The sequence below is a fragment of the Pyxicephalus adspersus genome, chromosome 3, assembly GCF_032062135.1.
Source record: "Pyxicephalus adspersus chromosome 3, UCB_Pads_2.0, whole genome shotgun sequence".
In the NCBI taxonomy this organism is placed as follows: domain Eukaryota; kingdom Metazoa; phylum Chordata; class Amphibia; order Anura; family Pyxicephalidae; genus Pyxicephalus; species Pyxicephalus adspersus.
In genome coordinates this window covers 16,869,694-16,893,943 of record NC_092860.1, presented here as the reverse complement: position 1 = coordinate 16,893,943, position 24,250 = coordinate 16,869,694, and the positions used below count along the sequence as shown (strand labels likewise).

Genomic DNA, 24,250 nt, shown 5'->3' with positions numbered 1-24,250 from the left:
CAGACCCTGACACATGCAGGCTGGCAGACAATAGGTTATAAAAATATAGCTGTGGGGAAAGAATACTAAAAAAAAGATTCACTTAAATTATTGCTAGCACATACACATCAAGTACTAATTAAAGGAATGTATGTATTTTATAGAATAAAATGTCAAATCTAAACTGTAAATGAAAAGATATAAGAAATTCTTTGTCTATGTCAGCAGTGTAGAATCACTCCTACATTGCTGGCCATTAGGAAGAATGTCACACCTATAAATGGCCAAAAAGATTACTGGTGACTGTTAAACTAAACTGAGAGGTATAAACTGCTCAAGATACCCCTAGCAAACTCTGGAGGAACCCTGTTATTCCATAGAACCATGGTTGAGAAACACCAGGCAAAGATAAGCACAATAAAGTCCATTAACAGAATAATAATACAAAAAAAAAAAAATATCAACAGCCCAACAGATTCTGACAACCTCCCTCTAAGGATGAGGTTTGGGTTCACCTATTCTAAGCGCATGTGGAAAATTACCAAGATTCTTGACTTCTGGTCCAAACATGAAAGGTTTGCAGGGAGGAATAGGGAACATCTAGTGGGATAGTGAGAGTGATATTTTTATATACAGACAAATTGTATTGATTTGAAATAATGGGATTGGTACATGTTCCCTTATGGCAGTGCCAAGCTTCCCATGGCTTTTGTTTGACTACATCTTACTTATTAGGCCTACTAATTGGCAGACGTTTTTAACAAGATTCGCCCATTATAGACAACAAAGATTGCAAACTCCAAGCAAGATTTACAAGATTTTCCATAAACCCAAGGCATATTAGTTTTCAACAGGGAGAACAGCTGAAAGTTATTGAAATTAGTTTCAATAAGCAATTGGCTGAGAGGCTGACAGCAGGAGCTATCAGAACTGGGACCTGTGGTCCATCTCCTTCATTTTTGAAGTGGCAATTCATCTACATCTATACAGGGATTCCTCTCTGTTATCGCCTATCGGTTTGCACTTACCCTTATCATGAGCTCTTGGTTTGCTTTGAGGCCCTATATATATTTGAATGAAGATGACAAGATACTATAATGTATAATTTATGCTATAAATATTTATCTGTCAGCGTTATTATCCTGATGAAGCGGCATTGACCGTGAAACGCGTCGAGACACCCACTAATGTTGTGAGATGCTATACTGTTAACTGTTAAACCATTTGATATACCATGGTCCAATCTATGAGCAATATTGATGTTCAGATCATGCCGTCTTGCATGTTAAAACAAATGGCATAATCTTTTATTGGTGTTTTAATATTTTCTAAATAAAAAAGTTTTTGGTATTTTATTTTATACATGTGCCAAATAAGTCCCCTTTCTTTTTGCATATCTTCAACAGAGAGAAACCTAGGTTGTTTCAAGTGTTGACGTGTTGAGACAAGACTAGTAAGAGCGGGTCCTATTTCTTCTCAGCTGCCTAATAATTTATTCTTGCCCTAAAATCTTGCCTTGGTGTTTTCTTGCTAACAATATTTTAATACATAGGGTGTTTTTGTTTAATAGCACTCCAGTTTTTAGAAGAATTGTTATGTCTGGTTACCATTGGTCGGCAGGAGATATCTGTTGCTAATAGTAGGTAAGAGTCATACAAATGCAACTAATATTTCATAAGAGTTAAAATTCTAACCATTCCTATTTTTCCTAATGTACAAAATATTGGATGGTGCTGCCTTTTGCTTGACAGTACTTAGGTGGTCTTTAGCATAGGACTTACATTAAAATACTAAAAAACCTTTGAAACTAAAACAAACAAGCACAGCATTTACCTTTCCTACACTGTTATGCTGCATATTGCTGGTTACAAAACTGGTAACACATGCTAACAATTCTTTCCAAAATAAAAAGTTTATAAAAAAATGAAATAATGAAATGAAAATAAAAGAAAGGTCTATCATATACCTATTCATATCACATGTAATCACTAGAAACAAGAAATTTGTGATGCTTGGAAACACACTGGTTACTCTTGATGTGTGACTTAGGAAAACATGATCTTGTACAAAGCACGCTTCCGCAGGCTCAGATTTTATTCCAGTAGGACATGGATCAGAACAGAATGTGTTAGATGTATTCAGAGAAAAAAGGCAGGGTGAGTGAAGGCAAGATCATGGCAAGTTTTGATCTTTCACCTACTGAACTTTAGAGTGAGAAGATTGACAGAATACTGAGAAAACACCCCGGAGGAATCTTCAAGACAACATCAACATGCCAAGAAGGTGGCAAAACAATATTTGAAGGGAACGCTACATACATGTAAACAATCTATTTTTCTATCTCAATGGTATCGTCCATCCACCATAGACTCACCCATTAGCTTCACATATCTCTTTGCTGAAGATCCAACATCTACCCTTTTCACCCCAAGCCCTGGAATTTTACTCTTTGATGAGATGAAAATCACCCTTTCTGCTACAGTTTTTTTTATTTTTATGAAATAAATTTTTAAAAGAATTTTATTAAATTATTTTAAAAAACGGGTACAGTAAATTCTGCATTAAAACGGCTAAAGCGGGTCTCTGTTAATCGCAGTTCAGGTCTGGAGATCTTTACAGCAGAGCCCTTGAAAGATCTATAAAGCCATTGATTTTGACTGCTGATGTCTATACATAACCAGGATATCACTTTATAGATGGATTGACAAACTGCACTTCTAGACTGGTGATCCTATATAGAAATAAAAAAAACTGAGAGAGGTAAGTGTAATTACGTCTGAGCGATCTTCTCACACAAAATTTGTGCTGTGCTCTCCTGCATAGCGGTGTCAATGACACGAGCATGACCCTGGGTCGGGTGATGATTATCTATAACAATCTATCGACAAGTTGACAGCACAAGCATAATAGGATGGGGTGAAAAGATAGAGAGTCTTTTAGTAGGCATGATTTTGAAACATTTTTTGATATTTTTATTCTTATTATGTAATAATTGTGATATACAAGAAACTTTTCTCTGTCATATACATTTCAAATATCATATCAACATTTTTTTGAAAAGGTCTCACAATCCCGACGCATTTCGCTCCTAGGCTTCTTCAGGGGAGGGTTGAGGTCTTAACTTGAAATTTAGAGATCTATATAATAACAGTAATGTGAAGTTGATAAAAACGTCTGCAGGATTTCCACGCCCAATTATTCCAATAAGATATGAGAAAGATGGTATATATTGTAATATAGTATTATCAGCAACATAGAGCAAGGAGTGTGTATGGAATTTGAACAGGAAACTTAGGGTTATTGCACTTGTGAATACTCTTAATTGAGGTATGGGGGCATTAGGTTAATAAGGTTATGTTGATATTAAGTAAGCACATCTAGATGACAGAGACAGGTATTGAATAAATCAAAGGGTTTTATTAGAATGTTGGACAAATGGGGATCTTCAATAGAATTCCAATGCATAAAATCACTATTATCAAAAGTACTGGTTGCTGATTTACCAAATTGGTGGAAGCATACAACAGGTGGGGCGTCGGCAGCAAGCCAAACCCTACTAACCATTCATCCCCTTACCTATACCTAAAGCAAAAATGGCTGACAACATTCAGAAGATTGTTCTTTAAATAAATCTGTTATCACACAGGGGGTATATTTATTTCTTCAGGTAAAAATAATAGGTAAATTCATGCATAAGACACAGTGTGATTTACTCTGTATTTTCAGAAAGGATTGATCTTATTTAAAACCAAACATTTTATGTTGTTCAGTTAAAATCTTGCCAGGTTTAATGTATATTGAATTGAGAATGTGGAGTAGCCCCTTCATGGGTAGTGATGGGTGAATTCGCCCATGTAAAATATGCCAGCGAGCTCCACCTAAGTCTATGTCAGCCAAACTTTGCTATAAATATTTCTCATTTTCCGGGAGAATAAGGCAAAGTACTGTTATTAAAAAGCATAGAGATCTAGTCACTGCTACAGAGAACAAGCAAACAATTAAAAGGAAAACTACCATATGGCAGGGACAGAGTTTTTCAGTGTGCAACAATAAAAAGAAGCATATTATTTAAATAACATGCTTAGGGAATGCCTTAAACCAGTGCTCAATGGCATTCAAGCTGGTATTTAGGTACTGGGGGTGGGATGGAGTGGGGGTAAGGGGATGCTACATGCTTGCAATCTCTCGTACTAGGGGTAAGCCAATCTCTTGTTATGGGGATGCCAGTCCATATCCTTTGTGCAAGCTGTTTTTTTTTTTTTGTAAAGGATAGGGGGTAGGAAGGACGCATGCTTTTTTTTTTTACCTTTTTGTAATAAAAATTAACCCTGGAAAAACTAAACTTAAAAATAGGTTTTACACTGAATAGGTTGACATTCCCCAATGAAAAAAAGGAATCTTTTGTACGTTTCAGGGTTAGTGAATGTTCATCCCTTGGGTATGTAGAACAAATGGAACAGGAAAGCACTTTTCTACTAAAGATCAGATTTTGGGTTTTGACATTTTTGCCTGGGCAAATGAAGGAGAATCCTGTTTGACACAGTTTTTGTGGGTGATCCTTAAAAAGTGAATGTGGGTCTGGGGAACATGGCTGGAGAAAGTTTTTTAGGCATACCCCAAAGATTTGCTTTACAAAGGCATTGCTTTACCTGCATGTTATGTTGTGGTGCATACACTGTACTATAATGTACCTGACATTAAGTATAGCTGTGGATTCCATGAACTGAGGGACTTTCCAATGTACTCCTGTCTTGTGAACAGTAAACTAAGCACTATGTCAATAAACAGCCATTTTTCATCCTAGAGATTGCAGCTTGCTTGTAAAGGTCACACTATACAACTTGTGTCAAAACAGCGGTATTAAAGGGTCAATCTATCTACAATTGATATCTAAGTTTTTTAGTAGCTTTCTCAACCTTTTTACCCCTCTGAAAAGGTGGTTAGTGAAAATAAGACCCCCTACAGTAGTAGATAGAATGTCACTTTATAGATAACTAAAACGCCATTAGAGTCATGGAGCTGGCTCAGCCAGGTGGTGTTGGCCCGAGAACTATGTGGTCATCATCAAATGGGAAGTCAATTATCCACAGTTTCAGGAACCACTAGCAAACTCTGGGGACACATGGGGTTACCATGGAACCATGGTCAAGAATGGATATGCTAGAAAGTTAAACTAGCTGACTTTTTCTGATATACTGTAGATTTTAGGTCTGTACACTTGCTCCGGCCTTATATTGGACCCACACTCTCTTTTTCTGCTACAGAAAATAAAAAATGAAGTGCAGGAACACACAAAGGAAACCATCAAAATCCCAGGTGGACATAAAGTATGGAAAATAATGTACTGTATGTATGAAAAGGACCATGGGTTAACTCAGTCCACTTTACTGTACCTAAAGCTAACATATTACTTTTGGCCAGACTGACCCTTTAAGAAATAGTATTACCCTAATTCCAATTCAGACTTCAAAAACAGATTTGAATGCGATTGTTACCAGTAAAGAAAAATGGAGATGTGGCCACAGTTAATTTCACTGGAAGTATCAATGCACATTTTTACAAGCTGACCATTATAATGTTACTTTGCTTACAATTATATAATCTGGATTATATGTATCCAGTCAATAAATATTAAGTTAAACTTGTGTTCTTAGCTACCACAGCCTTTCTAGAAAGCGGTCAAGTTACCAGACTTTCTTTTTAAGCAGAAGAGGAGCAAGATATTTTATTACTATTACTATTTTGGGTTGATGGTCTAGAGTAGGGATACTTTGCCACACGGACAGTGACTAATGCTATACATTATATAGGTGGTACAGGGGTCAGGAGCCAGCATCCCCTCCAGCACTTTGTTTCTAGGTTTGAATATCAGGCAGGACACTAACCACATAGAGCTTGTATGTTTTTCTGATAACATACTTGTCAATAAACTTTTGTCTACCCAAAATTTGCCTTAGACTAAGTTATGGTCATAGGACTATATTAGAGACATAAGACTATGAACTCATCTGGGAGAAAGTTATTGACATCACTGCCCAGAGGGCAATGTATATGTCATATAATCTTCTCTAAAGCTACGTACACACGTCAGATTTTTATCGCCCGATAATCGGCATCGGCCAATTATCAGGCGAAAATCTGCCGTGTGTACAGTCGGTGTGGTTAGTGAAAATAAGTGTGTACTGCCGGATCCAGGACGATGGATGACAGCCGATCCTAATGAAAGGGAAGGGGAGAGCGCGCAGCAGGGTGTGTACGCAGCTTAAGTTTAGTTTTCTCACCGTTGAGTGAAAGAATGCAATAGGCTACAATGGAAGTACATGCTGGAAAGTTACACCTAAAGCTACGTACACACGTCAGATTTTTATCGCCCGATAATCGGCATCGGCCAATTATCGGGCGAAAATCTGCCGTGTGTACAGTCGGTGTCGTCCATTGTCCGGACGACCGACCTGCCGGATCCACGGACGATGGACGACAGCCGATCCTAATGAAAGGGAAGGGGAGAGCGCGCAGCAGGGTGCCGCTCCGTCGCTCTCCCCCTCCCCTCTCCATAGAGCATGAACGGTGCTGTATGTACAGCACCGTTCATGCATCGTGCACTCCCTTGTCGTTGGAAAGGATCGTGAAAGATCCTTTCCAACGACAAAAATTGCAAGTGTGTACGCAGCTTAAGACTAACCCTAGCATCAAAGGACCAGTTGGTTGTGTCTACTCCCCAGTTCTCAGTTCCTCCCCTGGCAGTGAACCTGATCCCCATTATACTTACAAGCAGTGAACAACTGTCCTGCCTTCTCGGCCATCATACTGCTCTTGCCACTTCTCCAGCCTCTGGACAACTTTCAATATGGAGCGTTTTGAAGGAGGGGTTTCCCTATACGCTGGCCACCCAATGTACTGAAGGTGCTGTACTATGCGATACCCGTCTTGAGGCTAAAAAAAAAGGAGAGACTCAGGGAACCAATCTTTAAAGAAAACTGCCCTCCTTTCTTTGACTTTTAATTTTCTTACCCTTGCCATGTTACAGATACGGAATATTCGACTTATGGTGTCCTCGTCAATATCAGCCGATACAAACTCCACCTGCACCGGCCCATAGCAACAGGACGTCTTCTCCGGCCAATACTGGAGACACAGCTAGGGAAGGAATAAAGAATTTCAATAATATCAATATACATGCATAGCTGAGCAAGATTGTGCAGTGTAATAAAACAACACGCTGGGTGAAACAAAAACACTGATAGAATAACGAAGGAATAGGAATAATAATAAGATGCAGGGGATATAATCAACAATCATAGAAACAGACCAACATGCTGAGTGCTATAATCACATGGAGAGAGAAATAACAGTTTGATGAAATGACATGCAAGGATGTGGGACGGGCAGCTGTTGAGCGAGAGTGAAATAAGTCCCCCACCGGCACACAGGAAGAATAGCTGCATTACTTGAAAACTTGCAGAAGAATGGAAATATTAACCAGAGGACTTTTTCAAGAAAACCTGTCAAAGTTCAATCATTTGATCTTTGTTTTTAATGACAGTTTTTTTTTGGCAAGTTCTAGCTTTATTCTTTGACATTAGTGAAGAGTACCTGTCGGAGTAGTATCGGAAAAATTGGATAATGTTGCTGCCAAACACGCTTATACTGAATTTGCCATTTTTTTCAGGACAAGGAGTGCTTAGTAGCATGTGCAAAGAATATTATTTAACTTTAAGGTGTCCAGAGTATGTATCTAATTTCCTTCTCTCCAATCACAACTAGCTAAATAAGCATCATCAATGTATTCTATAGTTATTAATACTGCATTCCGCAGACACAGCTGTGTCGATTCCTATATAGTACCTTTATGAGTACCTTTACAGTATGAATTGTTAACATTTCCAAGGAGCCACAATGAATTTTTCACACATTTGAATGAGTATAGGACATGATTGATCGGTCATAAATAGCAAATATAAATCTGTGGACTTTCCCAGACTGCCTTACTTTAGAAAAAATGTGGAGTTTAAAGTAGAATGGTAAACAGGTTATGTTGCTAATGCTAAGCGATCAGCAAATGAGTTTTAAAGCAAGCTGTCAACAACATTTCTAGCCACAGGCATTTCAGAGCAGCTCACTTTATAGCAGATATACTTTTATTTTTATTTTTTTGTGGTGGCTCAGGAGCCCATGTATGAAAACATTGAAGTTGATCCAGTTGGAGATTTGAAGGCTTGCAGAATACCAATCTCCTGGATGGGGGAGCAGGGAGAGCTATCCTGCTGATTTGAATGTTCTGTGTAAACTTTGAGGGTACATTACTCCACAATACTTGAGAGCCCATTTTAAAGCTACTCCATGTCCTGGACCCAATTCTATTTTGAAGTCCAACCTTAGCACATCTGTGATTGTAAAACAGAGCATGGGAAATTCTCATTTACAACAAATACTGCAGTTAGAGGATTGGTAAAGCTCATTGGCATTTTAACCCAGGCAGGATTTGTTACACACACAGCCCTTGTCTGGAGCCTACTTTAGATCTGACCTAGAATGACTGATCAGAGGTAAATGTAGAGTGATCTTTATATCCTACATTGCATTTATTTTGGGTGATTGTTAGTAAATCCTCTCTATATTACAAGCCCTCTTTAGTCTACCTAAACTACTAGGGGCTGAGATATGGGCTCCTAAAGAGCCTCACAACCCAATATCTGGTTAGATGTACCAAAAAGGTCAGGCCTGAAACAAGTGAGAAAAGAAGCATAGAGGAAGGCCGGCATGGGGCAGAGGTGAAGGAGGGTCAAGTGGTTAAAAAGGTCAGGAACAGGAAGTTTGAGTCCATTACCTTAAGGAGAGTAAGAAGAAAGTTTCCCACCCACCTTTTTTGGTTTCAGGATTGTTTAGTTATGTAACGTTGGTGGGGGTTGGTTGTTAGTAAGGGTGAGTGGTTGAGGTCCTCGGGTTAATGATTCTTTTGCAAATGTTCCAGTGGATTGGTTACCAATCTTTGGTGTGGGGTCTCCTTAGCTTTGGTGGATTGTGGTTTTAATTTGTGGTGGTGGTTAATGTAAGGAATGTTGTTCCTGAGCCGGGAGGTTTGGCGGCTGGGAGCAATTATACACAACTTATTTGGTAAAGAATACCACTCGTTTAACTAGTGTGCCTACAAGGACCAGCAACCAGTAAAGAGTTAAATGGTTAATTGTTGTAAAATGTTTATTAGGGTAAAATGTTAATTCATAGTTTTCTATTTTGTTATTTATTTCAAGTTTTGTATATATTAAAGTTTATATGGAAGTTTATTAATTTTTATTATTTACATATGAATAATTTTAAATTGTTGTAATAAAGGACCTACAGGCCATTAACCAAAAGAGATTTGTGTGGTGTGGTTATTAGCTAATGAAGTAGGGATGGTTGGTATTGGGTTAAGGGGGGGGGGAGGGGTATTGTGTTTTGGATAGGCTACTAAGATCTGTCGGCAGTTGGTGCAGTCAAGGCTTTTCTGTTAGGACTGGAATAAATGCCCCTTAAAAGAAATTATCTATCTACAGCACAAAGGCAAAATGTATCTTAATCCAGAACTAAAAATGAATATATTGCAGTTTATCACTTTTTAGATGTCTAAATCCATTTTCTTTTCAAGGCCTTTTTTATTTGTACCTAGTAATTCTGCCAGTAACTTACTTCCTGTCCTAGAGTGAAAATATTCACTGTATTACATTTATAGATGAACAGCATTCTGAATAAGGACTACAGAAGGTACTTCTTTTCTGTAATGTAGTAAAAAGGTGTTTTACAATCTTAACGCACTAAAACCATTGATGTCACCAAAATATGAGTACTTGTCATCACAAAAGGTTTCAATGGTAAAAATAAATATATAAACCCAAATAAAATAAAAAAAACGAGCTTAATATTAAGATTTACATATATTTAAACAATAGATAAAAAGGTTTTACCTGAGCAGCATCCATTTCATTCAGCATAACGATTGAAGTGCAGTTATAATCAAAGACCATCCTCCAGAAATCTGGCACAGTGTTGGGTAATGGATGTTGTGTGACCAAGAACGCTGCCGGCTTTTTATGGCTCTAGAAAACCAAACAGACATTTAGAAGACCTCTGATCATCATACGATTTGCAAACAACAAATGTTTGCCCAACGTGCAGCAATTCATAGAGGAAATGTGTTACTTTTACTACCTATGTTTGATGGTACAGACAACTTTGTACTGTATGTGTCATGGTATCATCACAGAGCCACTGACAGCCAGCAACATTACAGAGTTTATACTGCGGAGTGCCTAATGCATGGTTTATTCTGTTGCATCTGATCACATAATCTGTCAGTCTTGTGTGTGAGACAGGATTATCTGGAAAATATTCCCTTTGCAGAGCAGAGCTGTCAGATCTCCGACACAAGCGGAGAGATCAGGGCCGACCCCCGGAGTGTGACAATCAGGATGTTTCCTGTGACGGATCAGAACTTGCAAGTGACAGACGGTAATGCACAGTTCCTGATATACTGTACAGCTACACTGGTATGGAACTAGGTCTGAGCATACTTTATGTAATTGCTTGCTATATATATATTTATATGGTTGTTTTAGCTGGCACTCTCACAGGAGTCTTTTTGAAGGCGCAAAATTTGAAAAAAGTTTTTCAAAATGTATTTTGTGCCAATTGCCTTAATGTGTTGCAATATATATATATATGTATGGAAAAATTGACTTTTTTTAACTTACATCCATAAGTGTTGCGTTGATGTAGTTGCTTGTCTCTCCATCCAGTGAAATAAGGAAGGGAAGGCACCGATCCAGAGGAAGGACATCTAGAGCCCGATTCTTGTCATGGTTTCGGGGAAGAAGCCCTATACTGCAATCTTCTGGCCTTGCTCGTGGGGTTACAATGTTTAAGGTCTGAAAAATTAAAATTATTCACATAAATAAAAGGAAACCGTGTTTGCTGCTTGACTGTAAATCATTTTTCATTATTGTGCATTTAGTATCTGATTCTGCAGTGACTTTGCCTTTCCTCGTTTTACCTTGAAGCTTGAGGCTTATTTATGAAGGACTTAGTAAAGCTCTAATTTGCTTCTTAAAGCGTGCCTGACCTGGGACTGACCTCTGTTGCTGCCTTTCACCCATTCTCAGATCTCACATTGTTTTGGCAACTGACAAAAATGTATCTCTGCTCTGGCTCACCATTCTATTACAGCATTACATATATACCAAGACATACAAATGTACACAGAATATGTAGGCGTTTCGTAAAAACTATCCACATAATAATGCTTTTTCTTTGCTATAAATGCTTTATATTTATAATAATCATCATTAACTACAAATGACCTACAATGAGTGATTACCTGCAGGGTTTTAATACCTGAAAATCTTCCAGGAGAGCTTAGTGGCTCGTCTTTCTAATCTCCACTTTATTGCAGTATACAGTAGTAAAGTGGAAGTCACACCAAACCCACTAAACACTAAAGGGGACCCAGGAGATGCTTAAAGGGGACTAAAGGGGACCCAGCCTATGGTTGCCCTAGAGTTGCCAATGTATGGTTTTTCCAGAGATGCCAGTCAATGATTGTCTTCCCAGGGTTACCGGTCTATGATTCCCCCAGCGATGCCAGTCTATGGTTATCAGTCAATCATACATATAGAAACAGTTAATCACAATATTTCTTTTATATATACAGTTACAAATACCTCTGTAGGATATACCTGAAATTCATCTTTGATTTGACTGCAGTTGGTCTGTGGGTCTAAACGACTGATATTATAATAGACGGAGCGGAATTCACACACTGGGATGGCAGTGTTGCCACACAGGCAGGCCTCCAAAATGGCGTCATGGACAAATACATACTGCTCCTAGCAAAATGAATTACAGTGATTAAGAGGAAGAGATAACTAAGACTTAAAAATTAGCATTGACCAAAAGCACAACTGTAATAATATCTAAAATATATGGTACGTATAGTTTTAAAGCTCCAGGCATATGTCAAAACTACCCTCGAAGTAGAGCTAATCCCTTAACTGCAACTAACAACTCAGATGTAAGATGGTATTAAATAGAAAAAAATAATTTTGTTTTGTAAAGTTTGGTCACTATAAGCAAGCATAGCATATTTTTCTTCCCTCCAGTTTTATCAAATAATAGAAAATTGAAACTAGAGAAAAAGAAATCTGGAGTGGTTAGTCATAAGAATTAATTGTATTCCTTGTTTAATGATGAGAGTTGATTAACTAAGATGTGCAATTATTGCAGCATGTGCATCATCAAATTTTTAAATTCATGTTGTATTTCATTATATTTTTCATTTTTTATTATATATATATATATATATATATATATATATATATATTTATATATCATTGCTGGTCATCCACAGCACCGGATAGTAGTATCTTCACCATGGTCTACTGGATTTTGTGCTACCTCCATTTATTCAGGGTTTTTATCTCTGATATATCTCTCACCTTCTCCTCCAGGGAATAATTGGCCATTATTGAAAAGGCCGGCCCTGTAGAGTCATCCCTCCCCAGGTCCTGAAAACAAGGCTCTATAAGACTCACCAATATAAGACACCAATCATAGTATTAGCTGTCTGTAAGGGTGAAATACTGATTACCAGGTAATGGGCATCCTTCCCACTGATCCCAACTGAATTGGTTTTAGACCCAAAAAGAATTTAAAGTGTTCCTTTAGGGTAAAAGGGTTCAGAAAGGCTGCTACTGAGTGTGTTTACCTGGACATTAAAGTTTTATCTCTCTGTGAGAGGTCATTGATAGGCCAAGGCCAATTAGAATCCTGGGTAAGCTCTACTGCTGTTATCAGAAGTCTACCATCCAGGGCTGACTAAGGCTGCGTACACACGTTAGACTTGTGTTGTTGGAAAAGATCTTTCGCAAACCTTTCCAACGACAAAAGACTGAAAGATGTATGAGCATACAGCACTTGCATGAACATACAGCCCCGTTCTGCTGTATGGAGACAGGTGGGGGGAGAACGATTGAGCGGGACCCTGCTGCGCTCTCTACCCTTCACTTATATTGCAGTCGTTCATGGATCTGCCAGGACGGATCCATGAATGACGTTGAACAAGCACTGTTCACATATCAGATTCTCGGCCGATACTAGCCCTGAAGCCATAATCTGATGTGTGTACATAGCCTAAAAGCAAACTCTGTGGTAAGGAGTATACCTCATCAACTGTTATAAAGCTGAGCAAATGCATAAAATACAGATATCCAGTGGAGGGAAAATCTACATATCTATATATGCAAAACAATGAGGAAAATGTGAGAGAACAAGAATAATAAAATGGAATGCCATAGAGTAGAAATCAATAGCCTTTTAAAGACTCGTTTGACCATCATACTAATAAAAACATGTGTTTCTGTAATGTGCAACTTGTGGAGTTATTCAGTAAAGAATTGTCTTTTCCTGATGTATATTTAAAGACATAATTTTGTTCTGTATTGTTTGGATAGGACATTAGGACAAATAAGGAGGATAAATACACAGGGTTGTATATACCCCTCACCACTTTATCCAAAACTAAAACTAAAAATTGGCTTTTCGGAATACCCTGTAAATAAGTCAATTTGCTGAGGTCAGAGCAGTACAAGTTGCAATGGGTTACTGTATTTAAAAATGAGTCATTCTCTTACCTCGGTCTGCACCATATTGACCCTCTGAGCCCTCAGTTCTCGCACACAATTAAAAATATCCACCACTCCCTCATTTTCTGCCATGTCCAGCATGATGTCGATAGCAATGAAGCAGCCAGTTCTTCCAGCTCCGGCGCTGTGGAATATAACAGTACTTAGTAAATCAAAGCATTAAGAACCATGGATCATAAAGAGCTGCCATTCTTATATTTACACAGATTACTGTTTTTGATTACATTCATAACAGAATTACCTTCTTATTCAAGATTTTAAATGATTGAAAACAACTTTCATATTACCTTAACATAATATGTTCATAATAACTTAATATGTTCAATTTTGCCTATTTGTTTAGAACTTTCCTATGATACAGAATGCTGTATGTTTATCTAAGAGCTACTATCTGCCAACAAAACATGTTTATTCAAAGAAAATTTTATGCCAGTGGTGATGTGTATGTTAGTCATTGTACAAAAGCTGTGTACTAGAATTCCCCATATACCCATTTTGCTTTTTTCATATAAACTGTTCTTTATATTGGTCTATGAAAATATTGGGAGATCCTATATTTTTTTAGACCCATGCTGCTTCTTTTAAAAATGAATATACTGCTTTTTCTGTACAACCACAGTCAGTTTACTGTTACAGTGAGCAAATAGATCTTTTAATGTAATACAAACGGCTAAATTATTATTCCGTACATTGGGACGTGTACAGGATAATAAAGAGGCTGGTATCATTGGTCCCCTTCTCAAAAAGCTAACTGACTGCCTGTTCTTGGCGCCAATATTTTGTGACTCACAGCCTTAGAAAAAAACATAAATAGGTTTTAAATAAAAATATGATATTTTGTTGTATCCAAAATGCAATACTAAAATAGAGTTTTAAAAATCATGTGTCTCTTATGAATGTGTTTGTCTTGAGTGTACATATCTCCCATGTTAATTCTATCAGCACATCTCTCAACGTTAGCAAATTTTTATTAATTACATCAAACTTACTTTTTAAGGTTGTTTTATACAACAGGGGTCCCCAACCCTGATCCACAACACACTAGTGAGCCGTGGCCGTCTGATAGGTGGGCTGCAGTTCTGGTCGGTGCACCCCCCAGTAAAAGGACCCTGCTTGAGGGGGCTCACAAGCCAGACCCACGGACCACGTCTCCAGTACGCATCACAGGCTCAGGGCATAGGGCGGGTTGTGTCTATGGAGTGTGCGGGTTCTGGCATCATGGCGCCACTCTGGAGGAAGTTTCTTCCCCTTTGAGTGATACATGGCTCCCTGCACATGTGCGGTCTGGAGTCTGTGCATTTAGTGGTCCGCGAGCTCCAAAAGGTTGGGGACCACTGATATACAAATCAGGGTCAGATCAGTTTTTGGTCTTTGCACATTTTGGAATAACAATTGCTTCTTTGGGGATATCACAGTCTTTAAAATAGGAAAGTCTTAAAAAGTAACTAAACTGCCATTTCTTTTTTATGTCATTCACTATTACTTTGTGTTCCTAAAAAATATTAAGCGCAACACAAAATTGTAAACTACGTTTTTCCCATGTCACCCTTCAATTCACATAAGCTGGCCCCCATCAAACACTGTACCTAATTCCTACCCTTTTTGGACACATGGTTCCTGGTAGGGTTCCCATGCCACTTTGATGCATGTAATTACTGTAATTCCTCTACAGAGACTCTAACAGTGTGTGGGACAGAATCCAGAATTTTGGACCGATTTTACACAAATGGAACACAAGTGAGGAAAATTCTAGCAACTAACAGTAACAGCTGCTGCGATATGGGAAGTTCTAGCTAACTTAGGAGAAAACTCGAAAAAAAAACTAGATAAGTTTCTAAATGTGCAAAATATACCTGGTGATATTTTAAACAATAACACTGTAGGTTGCTGATCCATGGAGTATCTGATCGAAATCGGGGATGAAGAATGACTCCTTTCCCTACTATAACATTTTGGACTAAGCTTTATACTATTGTTTGGCTTTCCATTGGATTACTTGCAGTTTGGAGGATGATGGTATTAAATATTGGTTGAACCTAATGAACGTTATGTGTTTTTTTATGTCTGGTTCACCTACACTTTAAAGTAGGATTCATAAAGGCACCATGACTGCATTGCTCCCTGTCTATATTTCTCATTGTCACCCATTGGATGAACCAGGAAAGATCATTCAGACCATTGACAGGAATCTAACACATGTAGCCTAAGACCTAAGGTGTAATTATGATTACCAAAGCAGTTATAAAAGAAGTTGTTGGCTCCCAGAGCTGAGTTTATTGAAACTTTTTTTCTTTGTGCCCTTGTAATGAACTGCATCACCGACTACGACCCAACCAATCAAACATTGAGACACTTGTTTTCTATATATTCGCATGTAGTGAATGATCCCCAGCCTCTGGTATGCTGCCCCCCCTTCCACCTAATGCTACTTGTCTCATTCTCCCAGCATGTGCACTGCTTTGGAGTACTTGTAATATCTGAATGTCTACTAAATTTTAGGCATGTTCTTCCCTAAAGAGGGAACCACGAAATAGCTATTGAATTTATACCATAATATTAAACACTTTTTATTCATATTAGACATAGTATTTTACTACTATATCTATTATAAAGATTATTTTTTTACAATGTGATATCAATCTAATAAATATTGCTATTACAGTGTGCTCTAGGAGGTGCAGCACTCAAGAAGGCCTGGTTTATTTCCTGGCTGATCCCTTTTCTTCCCAGCCTTACCGCCCCTGACTCTTCTTCCATTTATTGAATTTCAATCACAGAGGATCAGCATAGCTTTTGAGTGTTATTTAACGTGGTCTGCATGAGGAAGGGTCCTGGCCCAAGAAGCTATGTACAGAACTCTGCTCCTCCACCAGCCATGAGGTGCACCCACTACACAGCTAACCAACTGGATGTATCAATAAGGTGTAATGAAAAATATTTGATTCAAAATCATTTCTGGGTTGATCGGGAAAGAAAGTATGACAAGGGAAGGCAAAATCATGGAAGATTAAATGGCAGTTTGAAATGTCACAGGATGTTTGCTAACATAAGAGTCCCTGCTTTACAAATAAACTCTCTTTGCTCTCTCAATCCAGCTCACTTGAGGCACTGACCAGTATTAGCTCAAAATGTTTTATGGGTAAATATTTTCTTAATAGGAAATTGGAAATTACATGTTATTCCTAGAAGAGCTAATTACATGGAAGATTAGATTGTATATTCTCTCAGGCAGGGTCTTCTTTTGCTCCTGTGTCATTGTTTGCATCTGTCTGCCATTTGCAACCCTTGATAAGACAGGTCAACAAAAAATCAGTTTTAATATTTCTTTAGAAATCACAGCAAACTTTTCCAAATGTATTTTCAGTTTTTCCCTAACACGTGCAGTTTCTGAGTTTTCTTGTGTAACCTTTGTCTGGATTGTGGCGGTACAGCATCCAGCAGTAGTCAGCCATCATACTTTCATTCCAGAAACCTTGGTAGCGATGCTCCATTAGCTGAATGTCCTGGTGAAAACGTTCTCCTTGTTCGTCACTCACCATACCAAGATTTTCCTGGAAGAATTCTAGATGTGAGTGCAAGAAATGTATTTTTAATGCCATGCGACAACCCAGTTTCTGGTATGAATCAAGCAGATTCTGATCTCCTTCCCTGTATGCAGGAGACTTATGGTTGCCCAGGAAATCTTCACACAGCCACTTGAATGCATCCCAAGCTTCTAGCTCAGCTGCTGAGAGAGATTGTTTGAAAACATCATCGTACAAAACAGACTTGATCTGTGGCCCTATAAATATCCCTTCCTTCATTTTTGCATTTTGGAAACTTCTCAACAAGGTACTGAAAACCCATGGAGTTTGATTTATCTATGGCTTGACATGATGGTCTCCCGTAGATCGGCTGTTCCACAGGCATAGGAAACAGCAATATTTTGTGAATCCTCCTTGCATTCCCATCAGCAAGCCGCCAATGACCTTTAGAGCCCCACAGATGTTCCACTTGTGTGTTTTATACTGGATTGCTTCAAGTAGTAACTTTATGTTGTCATAGAACTCCTTTAGGTAAACGGAATGGGCAATCGGTAAGCTTGGTTAGGCATTACCATTATGCAGTAAGACTGCTTTCTGGCTTCTTTTAGAGGAATCAATGAAGATACGCCATTCAGATGGAACATGTTTTTGGGACAAACTGGTAAAGAGTGCATTTATATCATGACATTAGCACATTGAGCCATCACTAGTGCAGAACGTTGCTTTGTCTTGGAGAGATTTAGATCAAGAACGAGATCATTCAGCTCTGCTTGTGTAAAGGTCTCTGGTTCTGAATCTTCATCAGCTAAGTAGTCAGGATCAGATGATTCGGGGTTGTAACTAGCTGCATTGCCAGCGCATTCCATCACCTTCTACAGAAGCAAGTCCATCAATTGGCGGTACCGGACCTGGCAAAGAATCATCATGGGGAACAGGCCTAATTGCAGAATCGAGGCTGGGATATACAATTTTGTGCTTAGTTTTACCTGAGAATCCACTTTTGTTGATGCGTCAAAAATAGCAGTCGATTAGATGGTCTCTCGGTTCTATTCACACCATTGGGATTGCAAATGGCATTGCTGCTTTACGCCGATTAGCCAGTCACGCAGTCCGTTGGAACAACTGGTGCAGATGAGATATGTAGACTAAGATTTATTCTGGTCACCAAGTGGAGAGCCGAAATATAATTTGTATATCTTTTTAAGTTATGTGGTAATTTTGTGACATTGTGCTTTCGTCGTGAATGAACCACACACATAACAGAAACTGTCTGGATTATTAAGGCAATTTCTAGGCATGAAGACAAATGAAATCAATTGCAGTTAGTGAGGTCTCTAACCTTAAAAAAAGAAAACTCAATAAATGTTGTAATATGTTAAGGCTATTTATACCGAATTTCACACAATATTTATTTAGCTGTATCACAAAAACTGGACATGCTGAACACAGATTTAAAATCCACATTAAAAATACAACAAACCTACATAAAATTATATCTGATGAAAATGACATGTTGACCTGTGTTGAAATGCACTGCATGAATTGTTGGCGCTATATAAATGCTGTTTAATAATAATATTAAAATAAAGAGAAACTATTATGGTTTGGGGTCATTTGTATTTTAACCAGTTAGGGGTCCAGAGATGTACACTGTACAAATTATATCCTAGATCTGTTCCCTGCTGGTAGTTGTCCACAAGTATAATTGATGGTTTCTGCTGATTGATTGACAGCTGAGGTCCCAATGTGTGTAAATAATCATATGATACAAGTCTTTGTGCATTGTGTTTGTTAGCATGTGAACAAAACATGATATCATATTAGGAGAACCCTAATACCAGTGTAGGTTTTTTTTTTTTAACATAGATGTTTTTTTTTTTTTTAAGTTTTACTATTTAAATTCTTATAACATCTTGTTTTTTCTAACAAGCCCTAATTAACCTATTCCACTCTTTGCCCTCTTTGGCTATTTTTTTGCCATCAGATTAAAAAAAATGTCATACTAAAATATTTTTGTGTTTGATCGAAGTGCATGCACATTGGTATACTCTACTGTACAATAATTCTAATTCTTTAGGCATAATGAACAATTTGAGATGGGATTTCTTAATTTTACCAGCAAGACATAATAGAATACAGCAAACTTGAAAAAAGTTAAAAAAAAGTTGTCTGCCTGCACCATAACGTAAACCAAGCATACATCCTTACAATCAACTTATCTTATTTGCTTCATTTAGGTCTGTTAAATATTATATTTAAACAACTAGTGATCCTACTATTATTTCACTCGATTTTTATCATCCCCTACAGTGGTTTAGGACTCAAAAAAGCCTAAACAGGCTGTCAAAAGAAGGAAGATGGTAGCACCCTGCAATGGAACAGGCATAGGTGATTATTGTGGGTTTAGTTCCTTTTTAACTTAGCCCAAGTTACCCTGGAGAATGACAGAATGCTCCCTCTACATTATGAAGACGAGTAGGTGTTACACAATCATCCTACATGCTGTTTTAGGTGTGCGGTCTAAAATGTTGTGTTTAGCAGCTCCTGGGAGCCAATATAGTAGCTTTTTTGGAGTCAAATACTGCGCTGTTGAGTGTGATCCTCTGTACCACATTGAATTCTGGGCAAAAACTGCTTTTGCAAAGCAACCATGTTCCAACTGCAATGAGCTGCCATTGCTCTTGAGTCAATGGGCCAGATTTAATAAAGCTCTCCAAGGCTGGAGAGAATACACTTTCATGATTGAAGCTAGGTGGAGCAGAAAACCTGGAATGGATTTCATAAAAGTCATTTGCAATTTGATAGCAAATGTTTTCAATCTTGGACCAGATCCATTACAAGTTTGCTGGATCACCCAGCTTCACTGTTGAAATTGTATCCTCTCCAGCCTTGAAGAGCTTTAACAAATCAGACACAATGGGAGTAGCTGGCTGTTCAAGAGTGGACAGAACCTACATGCCTTATCCAGCTGGGGTTTGAAATGAGCCCTAGGGTTACACAGTTACTTCTCCATAGATACAGTATAGCACGTCAGTGTTGTCACCCAGGGACTAGAAGTGGTTTATTGAATGAATAACCAGGAGGAAAGAATAGGAAACAAAAATCTAAACTAACACAGCTACTAAATCCAAGGTCTAGCAGGCTGCAATATGTTACAATTGTGTTCTTGGTTTTAAATTACATAGTCCCCCGAAGAACAAGCTTGGTCTTCACACATACAAGGACACATCATATTCATGGAATACATGTGTTTTCAAAGCAAACTACAGCAAACACTATTTTTAAATGTACCATGGAATATGTGTAAGACAAAAAACTATTCTTGATAGGCAATGTACATCACTGAGTGTTAATGCAGCATGATGCTATGGTAATTTTTCATGGAGACGGCTCTTAGCAAATAAATTTGCTTTGCATTCTAATGTGCATCCCGCCATAAGTGATGATAGCATCTGTTATAAAATATCAAAACACTTGGCTTTCGGTAAGACGGACTGACTTATATTAAATCGACCTCCTTATGTGGTTCCCCATTGCTGGCTACAGATTATTATTGGCCACAAGCTTAAACAAGTTTGGGGAGCACTAATGCTGACAGTAAATTATTCTTGTTTTGTATCAGTGGAGTCGTATTTTTTTTTATTACTATTGATTTATATCAAAATCTTCCTTAGCACTGTAAATTGTGAGTACAATGGCACAATAATAATTATATTAGGCTAAGCTAGGGATTAACAAAGGAAAATGAACCCCTCCATAAAAAATCTATGTACTAACAACAAGAGGTGATAGATATTTAGGAATAGCAGTGGCCTTAAAAAGTGGGCAGGTTGAGTTTTGTGACCGGAACAAGCATTCCTTAATGGCTCCCAGTGGGTGGCACCGTGGCCAGCCACACTGGCAAACAGTGCTTGAAGAATCAATAGAGGGCAGCAGTGAGCACTAATAAACTGCTTACTGCCACCCCTGTCCATTCTCTTTTGGGCAAGTATTGGCTTCCCTTAGGCAGTGGTTCAGTGGTTTGAGGAATCGTTAACCACACCTCAACCTTGCCGCCGGTCTGAACATAGCCTAAAGGGTGCACCATTTGTTGGATTAAATGCTTAGTGAATATCTAATGGCATTGGAAATAGAAGATAACTTAAAGCAGGACTAAACCTGTGTGACTCACCTATCCATGATCCATCGTAGGACGTTGCCACCTACTTTCTCTTCTTTCTCCATGACAAACAATAATGACCAGCCTGATCATGAAAACTTAAAAGTGGAACTTTAGAAAAAATGGTAACATATAGAGAAAAATCAAGAAAAATCAGCAAAATTGTCAATTGTGTAAAGGAAATTGAGACAGCTGATACCTGCAGTGCACAGTGATGGGTCCAGCATCTGGTGGATTGAGAAATTTTACCTGCCTGACAAAGCCCAACAGGCCTGTGGCATAGCATGGAACCCCATGGTCTGGCCAACTCGTAAAGTGGAACTGGCGAATCTCCCGTATGTCATGTGACCCTTTCTGGGGGGAAAAAAAAAGACCCTCAAACAAACCACTAAAAATAAGGAGAATACATCCAATACAAATCAATATTTCAAGATTCCTCAAGATTAAGTGCTGTTGTATATTTGCACATACATTCGTGTTTCATCCAACTGGCTGTCCGGTCCGATCGAACCTAATCGACTGCAAGTCAAAAGAAGCATTTGACAAAACCAAAGACAAGTTTTGTTACAACGGCCAAATCACTTTTAATGGTATAAGTTAATTACAATCTGTCAGCTGTCCCTGTTGAAGCTTGACATTGTGTTTCAATGGACATATAACTCCAATTGATCCACATGGTGGTGGAGCTAATGGTCCTTGAACCAATCATTTGAAAAGGTAATCAACATTGTCCAACCTATGCAACTGTTTTATTTAGTTTACCTGGAGTTGTAAAATAGTTGATGTTTTCTATTTTTATTCACCATGGCAAAATGTTGGATTTATTAAACAACTGGATGGGAACGTTTATGGTTCACCCAAAGGAAGGTTGATACCTATTAAAACCATGAGATTTGTCCTTTTATTTTTGTAAAGTTGATATCTAATTGGCTGTTCTAGGGCAATACTGATTTTTTTCCAAAGATCCATTGATAAATGAAGCCCAATATTTTCAAACATAACTCACTATAGCAAGAAAAGCTCCTACCTTCTGCACAGAGAACGTCCGAATTACATATTCTGCTAAAGGCTCCGTTTCTATCAAGGTCACCTTGATGTCGCCATATACTTCAGTGTCATCAGGCCAGTATCTGACACACTTAACCTACAGAAAAGTAAATGTCACAAAATAACCCACAAAAATCCTATGTTATTTCTAAATAAGTAGCTGCTAAGAACAACCAGCTTGATAGACTAGTGCACCTAATATAATAGTGCATCAAATCAATTGTGAGCTTTCGTTTTCTATCTTTCACAGAAAATGATAACTTGAAACGGATCGGGTCTTATAGGCAACAGATGTTACTGACTTTACTTTTTACATTTTTCATTGATTTGCAAATGATCTTTGTTGAGATCATTGTTGTTTCCAATTCTTACTGTTGTCATCTTACAAAATGGCTGTTTCTTTTATTTGTTATTTACATATTTTTATTTCTTACCCTTCCAACCTCCACCAGATTTGTCACCATGACCACACTTGCTGAGTTCTCCTGCCAAATCATCCTCCAAAAATCTTTTACGGTTTCCTGCATTGGACCTAAACAGCAACGATACCAAGGAAGACCAAATCAAGCAGTGCAAACAAAAACAGGAAGCTGGTCTTATCAGTTCTTAAGAAAGGGTTGAACAACTATTGTACATGCAAAGGTTCCAGCTGCACATACAAGTGATAAAAAGTCTTAACTGACCTTTCTAGCTGCAGGTATGGTGAAGCACTTCAACATCAAAGTTCAAAGCAGAAGAACAGAAGTTGTTCAAGTCCATATCTCATCTAAGTTTTCCTTTTGTATCTATATTGACATAACCATTCCATCCCCCTTACTCTCTCAACAGTGATTTAGCAGCTTAGCTCCCCTTGCTCCCCTCTCCTAGCTGAATATTCATAATAGTCTTGTACAAAACTTTTGTGTTTGTATTGCTGTCCACCAGCAATGTTAAGTGATATGTGTTAGTTCACTTTACAACCAACTCTGTTGATTCCTTATGGGAATAAAAAAGCAGGTTACTACCAACTAATCCTCACCTGTCAGTGCTTGTTATTTTATTTTAGCTGGACACAACCATAAACATAATTTCCAATGACTATTATTGAGCATCTGTACTGGACTTGTAATAGCTAATGTGTAGCCTTATAATCTATAATGTATTGCAAAAAAGAGCTCTGAGAATAGAAAGCAGAGTGAGCTGAAGGAGAGAAGGACTTAAAAAACTTCAGTGCTTCTTCTCTGAACTTTGAAAATTTCCTCCACAATTCCTGAAGCTACATAGGTCAGTGAAGGTTTATTTTAAAGCATTTCTTCTTGTGAAAATATGAAAAAAATCTGGCCCACAAGTCACTTTTAAAACCATCTCCAGCCATTTTGCCTCTGATCAAACCTTTCTTGAGCTGTGTACACGTTAGATATTTGTCACCCAGGATGATCACAATCACGCTAATGTGTCTGTACAATGGTCCACTAATGTTGTTCATATCTGTCCAAGAATGACAGCTGTACTTTACTATGGGGAAGGACATGGCAGGGTGCCCCTCAGTTATCCTCTCCTGTGCAAAGGACCAAACATTGCTGTTTGTACAATACTCATTAGTACTACTGTTGCCTGGAAACAATCAAGAAAGATCTTTTCCAGTGACTTTAATCTAACATGTGTACATAGAATTACTATTCCACTATCAGACAAAACAAACGCTGTCCCACATTCTGTTTTTTCACCTTACATTTTGCTTATACCCCTCATTCCTTTGGATTGCGGGTTTACACATCTGTAAAAATATGCAATCTCGTTATAAAAATGTTGATGTATCTGTATTGCTCACCCTGTTTAGACTGCTTGCTTTGTACAGCACTGTGGAAAATGATAGCACTATAAAC

At 38.1% G+C, this 24,250-nt stretch overlaps 1 protein-coding gene across 1 annotated transcript in view; it reads right to left on the bottom strand.

Annotated features, from left to right (window-relative positions):
• PTPRT (protein tyrosine phosphatase receptor type T) overlaps positions 1 to 24,250 on the bottom strand; it is a gene marked incomplete in the record, with an annotated part of 259,610 nt that overhangs the window by 2,944 nt on the left and 232,416 nt on the right. Inside the window, 9 exon segments of the mRNA XM_072403721.1 lie at positions 6,749 to 6,912; positions 6,991 to 7,116; positions 9,924 to 10,055; positions 10,710 to 10,883; positions 11,691 to 11,840; positions 13,644 to 13,779; positions 21,538 to 21,692; positions 22,366 to 22,482; positions 22,820 to 22,917. Of these exon segments, the coding sequence (XP_072259822.1) occupies positions 6,749 to 6,912; positions 6,991 to 7,116; positions 9,924 to 10,055; positions 10,710 to 10,883; positions 11,691 to 11,840; positions 13,644 to 13,779; positions 21,538 to 21,692; positions 22,366 to 22,482; positions 22,820 to 22,917 (1,252 nt within the window).